Source organism: Brachycentrus maculatus, unplaced genomic scaffold (genome assembly GCF_059751285.1).
Source record: "Brachycentrus maculatus isolate JH-2025_06_01 unplaced genomic scaffold, ASM5975128v1 h1tg000173l, whole genome shotgun sequence".
In the NCBI taxonomy this organism is placed as follows: Eukaryota; Metazoa; Arthropoda; class Insecta; order Trichoptera; family Brachycentridae; genus Brachycentrus; species Brachycentrus maculatus.
The window spans coordinates 496364-504645 of record NW_028280926.1 but is presented as its reverse complement, the minus strand read 5'-3'; the positions used below and the strand labels follow the sequence as shown (position 1 = coordinate 504645).

At 34.0% G+C, this 8282-nt stretch overlaps 1 protein-coding gene across 1 annotated transcript; it reads left to right on the top strand.

Annotated features, from left to right (window-relative positions):
* Positions 1-672: 672 nt before the first annotated feature.
* Positions 673-2860, top strand: LOC148308181 (MICOS complex subunit MIC10-like). Its single transcript, XM_088262171.1, has 2 exons — positions 673-872; positions 2559-2860. Exons 1-2 carry the CDS (start codon positions 809-811, stop codon positions 2732-2734), a joined length of 240 nt encoding a protein of 79 aa, XP_088118297.1. The 5' UTR covers positions 673-808; the 3' UTR covers positions 2735-2860.
* Positions 2861-8282: the final 5422 nt, after the last annotated feature.

Sequence of the window (8282 nt, the reverse complement as noted above, 5' to 3'; positions counted from 1 at the left end):
CACATGTCCATACCACCTTAAAACACTCTTCCTTATATTTTCAGCTATCCCTAGTTCAGTTACATACCTTTCTTAAATCTCTAATTTTAAATCTGTCAAACAATATTTTTCCACACATTCGTCTGAGGGAGCGCATTTCAACATAACGTTTATGGAGGAATAATGTTATTTTTAGGAGAACCAACAGCTACAAATACAGTACAAAGACAGTAAACAAAACAATTAACACAAAGCCAATTACAGGTCTTCACAAATAGATACATGATGTATAAAAAATATTCATTAGCAAACAAACACATTCACACACACACATACACTTACAGGGACACCTACACACATATACAAACACGCAACCATACACACACAGACAAATACATATACACAATTAACCATTATTCGGAGAGCAAGCGCTGCGCACTAATGTGACCATTTTCGAACAAGTCTATGTCAAAAGTCTTCGAGATTGCATTAAAATTGTTAAAAATTCGCCATAAATATGAATTCTGCCTAAAATTAGTGAAAACAAAAAAAGGAGAAATAAGAAATGTTAAATAATGAAAAAAAATCCGATAAACTAAGTACCTACGCGCTTACTTATGAACGTTAAAAAAATATATATATTAGATCATTTGGAATTCTTTTAAAATTTAAACAGTATTTGTTTCAATCTGTCAAATCCTTGTATTGGAAGTTTGTTGTGCGTATATAGAAATCTAGATTATTGATATTTATTTACAAATCCTGATATTAAGGTTATTATGGTCAAGTGGTTTATGTTTAATAGTTTTTTAAAGATTTAGACAAAAAAATGAACGAAAAAGATCTTCAAGACCATTTTACGACATGTTTTGTAGACGCAGGAATGAAAATTGGTAAGTTTATACGAAAAATTTCGAATGGATATCAAGGTTTTAACGTTTAATATTTTTATCAACGTTTATTATTTTTGTAAATATATATTTGGATTAAATAAATGTGAATAAATATATTCGTAAATAAATATGTAGACTAAGGAAGGCTGGTAATTTTATTTTTTGATTCGGAAGTCTTTTTGTGGTAATAATAACAACCATCCATTTTACATATTTTTTTGCCGTATTTCTCAACAATCGGAACTTCTCAGCATTTGCTCATTGCTGGGAGAAAAGTACGTTGCACTCCTCAGGAGAAGGCGGACTATTGACTGTCATCAGCAGACCTTCCGTTCCACTAGAAGAGGGTTCGGCATTTTGTGTCCAACACATTTTTTATTAATATCTTTGGCAATATTGAATATTTATTCATAAAAATAATAATAATCTGGAAAATTTGTATGGCGCAATTTTCGTAAATACTACGTCAAGGGCGCTTATAAAGACATGGATAATTATAATACTTAGATGATAATTATAATGATATACAAAACATAAATATTTCTTGAATGTTTTTCGTAGATACTTTGTGGCACATTTTATAAAATGTATAAAATAAAACAACTTTGTTTTATCCACTTTTTTATTATTAGTACTCTACCGGTACTAATAATAAAACAAATTAACCTACCGGTTTCGACAAGAACCTTGTCATCATCAAGGTTTATTAAATTCTAAAACATTGAAACCATTAAAATACTCATAATTAATTACATTGTCAAAACCGGTAGGTTAAAGAGTACTTATAATAAAAATGTGTTTAAAACAAAGTTGTGTGATTTTATAAAGTTTAAAAATTAAATAGACTAAAACGTCGTCAATCGGTCTCGAGACGTCGAGTGGGGAAAAGATGAGACAAATTGTAACGCCTTCCTCTTTATCCCCATGGGGTGGAGAACGGCCAAGGTGTTGGGCAGGACGCGTGCCTGAGCCATGGTCGTCACGCTGGAGGGCAGCTTGTTGAGCTCCTCGTCATTGTAGATGGTCAACTTCTAACATCCAGACTAGCACCAACTAGCACTATAATTATTTTTATAAATTGAAATCATTATTTTTGTATTCTCAATATTATTAATATTTAAAGCATTTACTTTGTGGTTAGTCATTTTTACTTTTAATTTTCTAAACAAAAATGTTAGTAATATTAGTATATAACCACTCGCCGAGATTTTTATGTCTACGCTTTTGAGACGTACCTATCTCTTCACCAGGACAATCACTACCACAGCATTCAAACAATACTACCCTTCACTACCATAGCAGTATTTATACACTTAAAATTACACAAAAATAGCAGAGGAAGACCGAGAAAAAGATGGCACGATCAGGTATGCCAAAGTGATCAGGTTAGGAGTCGTAACAATCGGCGGGTATGTATGAGGAGATGCATGAACGTGGAAGAGGCGAAGGATGTTGGCAAAGACAGAGTGGTGTGGCATTCTATTCTCTCTGCCTACCCCTGCGGGGAAGTGGCGTGATGGTTAGTTAGTTAGTTAGTTAACTACACAAAATGTTTAACACATGCGAATTTGGTCGATCCGAAGACCAACATGAACTGACTGAAGACCAACATGCATTATTATTGTTCTGTAACTACCATGGATTCGTTGCCCTATGGTCTTATAAGCCCATTATGTTTTTTTTCAGGTTGCGGTTTCACGATTGGACTACTTATATCGGCCCTCTTTACTAAGCGAAGGGCCTGGCCTTTGGCTCTCGGTTCTGGCCTTGGCCTAGGGCTGGCCTATGGAAACTGTGAAAAAAGCCTCAATTCTCTCTTGACCAAAGGTTGCAAGGAACCAAAGAGGCCATGTAAAAAGTAGTACAGTAATAAAAAATATCAAATATGTTTCGTATTTATTTTCATGTAAAAAGTTTATAAATTGTTTGAATTATTGCGTGTGTTCGGAAACATGTGTGCTATTTTAATAAAATAAAATAAAAGTTTACTTTTCTCTTTTTGTTATATCTTCTTCTTCTTCTTCTTTAGATAGGACTATTGTTTTCGGAGTCCGCTCCTGGGAGGTGGATGATCGGCTATCTTTCCAGCTTTAGATCAGGCCTAGCCAACCCAAATTACACCCCGGCCGCATTGATGGCCTAAAAATTCTACAAGGGCCGCATACTGACATCAGACTTTTTTTTGTAACAACGAGCTTCATACCCAATTATTAATTTTTTTGTAAGTATTATAAATAATTAGAATGCAGAGGTAATCAGAAAGTACAATCAGGGTAATTGTGAAAAAAAAAACATTACTACAACCAGATGTGAGAAGAAAACACATTGAACCAACAAAATATGTATTTGTATTGTAGCAAACATTTTGAAAATTTTTAACAACCAAAATTATAATATGATTGTATTGTGAACCAGGCAATTGCCGTGGATCTTCCTCGAATAAGATCTCGAGGGAGACCAAAGGAGAATTCTGCAGAAAGAAAACATGATTCGATGGCATTACCTAGGTGACTTTACCCAAGAAAGAAGGACTTACATACATACAACCTGAGGACAAGAAAAGCTGACCCTAACAGCCTACAAATACGACATGTTGGGATGGAGCTAGGAAGAAGAAGAATTTGAAGAGCTATGAACAAATGGACATCTGGATAAAAAAAAAATTAAATAGTAAAGAAGATTGGAAATATTCCTTTACTGAAATATTTCCAACTAGCTATAGCTGCACTAAACGTATGGGACATTATATAATCTAATTTATACAAGGAGCGGTGATCAACACGTAAGATAATAACTCATGTAAATCAATTATACTGTAGGTGATCTGTTTATTCCAACGAACTTTGGCACGTGTGTAGAATTCAACACGTGTGATATACGGTAGCCACCCTGATCTTTAAACAAATAAATCGTCCATCAATAAATTTAAATAAATTACGAAAAAAATGGACTCAAATTGAAATTCACTCAGCCGACTTTTGAGAAAATGTTAAAGATGTCGCCATCTAGCTAACATGTGACCATCTTCTTGAGGGTTACAATCTGTGTGTGATAGGTTTGATTCTTTAAAGGTCAGTCTCCACCGTCTCTTCAGCTTGGCGTACCTGCTACAACGCATGTCGGAGATGATTTGGTCCATATAGGTTAAGCGGGTCGTCCTTTGTAGTTTGTGCTTTCGCACATGATTTTCGCAATCGTAAGAAGCAGGCCTAGGGTATCTTATATCGTAGTCTTACAGGAGAAAGTGACCAAGTGATTTTTTTACAAAAACTTGATCATTGAATATTTGATATAACCCTGAAAAAAAAACCTAAGGGATTTCAAACTTGGAAGTATAATATATTGACTTGTTAAAAATGACCAACTGCATTGATGTTTATTTTCTTGCCAAGCAAAAGTGACATAAATGGCCCTCCTGAACATTTTACGTATTGTTAGTTGGTCACTTTCTCCTGTACGACTACGATATGTTTTGGCCTATGCATTTGACTCGCTGCTGTGTCAATTTATTTAGCAAGTATCTAGACTCCCCAGTTCTGCTTTAAATCTCGTTGTTCCCAACATTTTTCGACTACTTAATCCTACTACTGTAGCATGTAGTTAAGAAAATAAGTATAAAAGCACATTGATTGCAGTCGAAATACGATTTTCCAGACGAAAGTACGCTAAAACGATTTATGATAGGTGTTCGAATGTTGATAACAAAAGATATGTTCAACATATTGTGTGTTATCACAACTAGATATATTAAACTTCCTTAATCTATATCTATTAATTATTATTAATAATCTTTTAAAAATCATCAGGCTCCCGTTGTAAAATCTAATAATCCGCTATTTCCTGAGGATGATCCTCCTTTATATATTATATATTGCATTCCACATAACTTGCCCAAACTAGAAGCAATCTCTCTTAATATAAAAAAGGGGTTTGGATGCTATAAATCTCCATTTGACAAATATTGATTGGTCATTTATTTGTGACGTTAATATCGAACAATCAGTGGATATACTTTATTCCATAATCTATGAAACAATAAATTCTCAAGTCCCAACCTTCACAACTTACAACAAAGAGTATCCAACTTGGTTTACTAAAGACAATTATATAATTTTTTGACATCTCATCAAAGATGAAGAAGAATATGGAAGTCTGGGCATTTACGGGGCTTACGACCGTCATAGGCTGGTTTAAGTGATCACTTTACACACGTGTAACATTCACCAATTCTACCCATTATTGACAACCACACTACTCAATTCTTGGAAGTTCTATATGTATGAACTAATTTAGAAACCTTGTTCTCGAATCACTAGAACTTCACTAGAGACATCTATTGGTGAGATGTAAAGAAGCTTTTTACTAAGCAGAAACTCTTATATTAGTATGTATTCACATACTAATATAAGAGTTTCTGCTTAGTAAAAAGCTTCTTTACATCTCACCAATAGATGTCTCTAGTGAAGTTCTAGTGATTCGAGAACAAGGTTTCTAAATTAGTTCATACATATAGAACTTCCAAGAATTGAGTAGTGTGGTTGTCAATAATGGGTAGAATTGGTGAATGTTACACGTGTGTAAAGTGATCACTTAAACCAGCCTATGACGGTCGTAAGCCCCGTAAATGCCCAGACTTCCATATTCTTCTTCATCTTTGATGAGATGTCAAAAAATTATATGAAAATTACTCCTGTAATTGGAGATAATCCAGATTTTGTGAACAAGTATTTGGACACACTCAAAATGTTGTAAAGACAATTAATCAGTTGCAATGAATATCGATATTTTTGTGTATTTATTACTTAATATAAACGCACTGTTTTCTATTGTTTTTATATTCAATTGTAAATGGCCATTATGCCGTATAAATAAATAAAAAATGCGAGGTTGAGATAAGCATTAGTCAGTTTTTTTTATAGTTTTAATACATTTCCCTTCAAAATCCCGTTGACCCCTAACTGTTCGCAGTCGTATCCCGACAGAGTACCATATGGCGGGGTGCAGGACGAACACCTGTGCGGTCTGCAGAGATAATATTGTTTCACCCTCTAAAGCATGGGGTAGAGTTCGCCGTGTACTAGGGGTGAAAGTGAATGGTTTTGTTTTAACCAATTAGGACGATTAAGTTTGATCGGATCATATTTTTACACTCTATTTGAAATATACTGGCACTTATGAACAAATTGGATATCTCTTGTCAAAAGATATTATTTTATACACGATATCACGAAACTACCTGTTTAACTCGCATCGGTTGTGTTTAAATCCTTGTTCAAAGATCTGAGTTATAGTTATGAGTGAGCCATTATATCAAAGTAATATATAAAAAAATACTTAATAAATTAACAACTTCAAATACTTGAAAGTGGTCAGGAGTCGAAATAATCGGCGGGTATGTTTGAGGAGATACATGAATGTGGAATAGGCGAAGATTGTTTTCAAAGACAATGCGTGTGGCGTTCCATTTTCTCTACCTACCTCTGCGGAAAGCCACGTGACTTTAATTTGTTATTTAAAGTTTTGATAAAAATAGTTTATATTTATTTCGATCTCCCCGGTAATTGAACATGGGACTTTGATTTATTTATTAGCCTTAGCCAATCTGTACATAATATATTATTTGTATACTTATGAAAAAAATATATGTTTTCTCTTTGTAGTGTTGGTTCGAAAAGTACTTATCTAAACAAGGATGAACATATCGTAGTCGTACAGGAGAAAGTGACCAACTAACAAAACGTAAAATTTTCAGGAGGGCCATTTAAGTCACTTTTGCTTGGCAACAAAATTAACATCAATGCAGTTAATAATTTTTAATAAGTCAATATATCATACTTCGAAGTTTAAAATCCTTTGGAATTTTTTTCAGGGCAATATTAAGCTAGTAAGATATCAAATAGTCAATGATCACTTTTTGTAAAAAAATGCACTTGGTCACTTTCTCCTGTATGACTACGATATTTAAAATAAAGGAATTATGGATAACCTTGAAATATTGTAATTATTATTGCTTTATACTTTATACCGTTTCAAGAGGGCTCAGTGTCCTTTGCACCATTGACTGCGGGTGCATACTTTAAATTGCCGAAACCGCTTTGTTAATAATAATAGAAACATTTTTTCTACAAAAGAGAATGAATTAATTCTAAGAGGGTAGTTTGCCGAGCAAATAAAATTGGGGTCGTAATAAATACTGTTCTTATTTTGATATCCTTATTCATAAACGGGGTAATCGGATTACTTAGACGGGGTTTAAAGTTTGGTTTAGTTTAAAAGTTAGCGCGCCCTTTTTTCGTTCGGTATGATCGCGTGATTTGATATGATTTAATGTGAATAATCTGAATAAATATTATCCTTTTCCCGTCTGTTGGGCAAGTGTGTGCTCGCAAAACGCTAACAGATGTTGAATTACACGGTACTTGAATTTTGTAGGTATATCTACATTTTTTTAATAAATCCATCCGACATTCGAAACATGTTATCCTGATAACTTATCGAATTAAACGAATTGTCGAATTAAACAATAATATACAACAATAAACAAATAATCGATATTTTTATTTATTGATTTGGCGTTTAATTTGTAGAACTCCATTTTAATTTTTAAATCTAACATAGATTTTTCGAGTCTACTAAGTTGTATTTTATTAAAAACACATAAAATTTCCTATTGTGACAATTGTTTCGCCCTGTTATGGGATTATCAAACGAATGTTTGAAAATGTCAACAACATGGTAAAAAAAATGGTAACAATTGTCACAATATGAATTTTTATATGTTTTTTAATAATATACAACTTAGTAGACTCAAAAATCTGTATTTGATTTTAAAATGAATTCATAAATCGATACTTTTCCTGGAAAATAACCAAAGTAGAGGATATCACTGATCGCGTATCAAAACTCAAATGGCAATGTGCAGGACATATTGCAAGACAGGACCCCACAAGATGGACCCCAAGAATTCTACGATGGAGATCTAGGGAGAACAAAAGAGGTGTCGGAAGACCCCAAAAAGAGATGATCTGACGACAAACTCGCTGAGGGGGGTAGAAACTGGCTGCACGCAGCAACCGACCGGAGGAAAAGGAAGGAAGAGGAAGAGGTTTATATCCAGCAGTGGAGGTTACAGGGCTCATGAAGAAAAAGAAGAAGAATATCGATACGTGGTTGCTTCTGTACCGCAAAACTAACTAACTAACTAACCATCACGCCGCTTTATCCGCAGGGGTAGGCAGAGAAAATAGAACGCCATGCCAATTCATTTTACAACAGGCGGAAAGCGAACCCGTAACGCTTGTTTCGCCTCAAAAAATACCTTTTCTTCTTCGGGGATGCTTTGTAAAAAAAAAAACAACTACAGTGTGTCGCTGCGACTTTTGGTGATTAAGCACTATCTCGATCTACAGT

Excerpts from the sequence above, each read along its gene's own strand:
- LOC148308181 (XM_088262171.1), top strand. The coding sequence starts at position 809 with ATGAACGAAAAAGATCTTCAAGACCATTTTACGACATGTTTTGTAGAC. Across the intron at positions 873-2,558 it reads AGACGCAGGAATGAAAATTG|GTTGCGGTTTCACGATTGGA; the intron begins GTAAGTTTATAC and ends GTTTTTTTTCAG.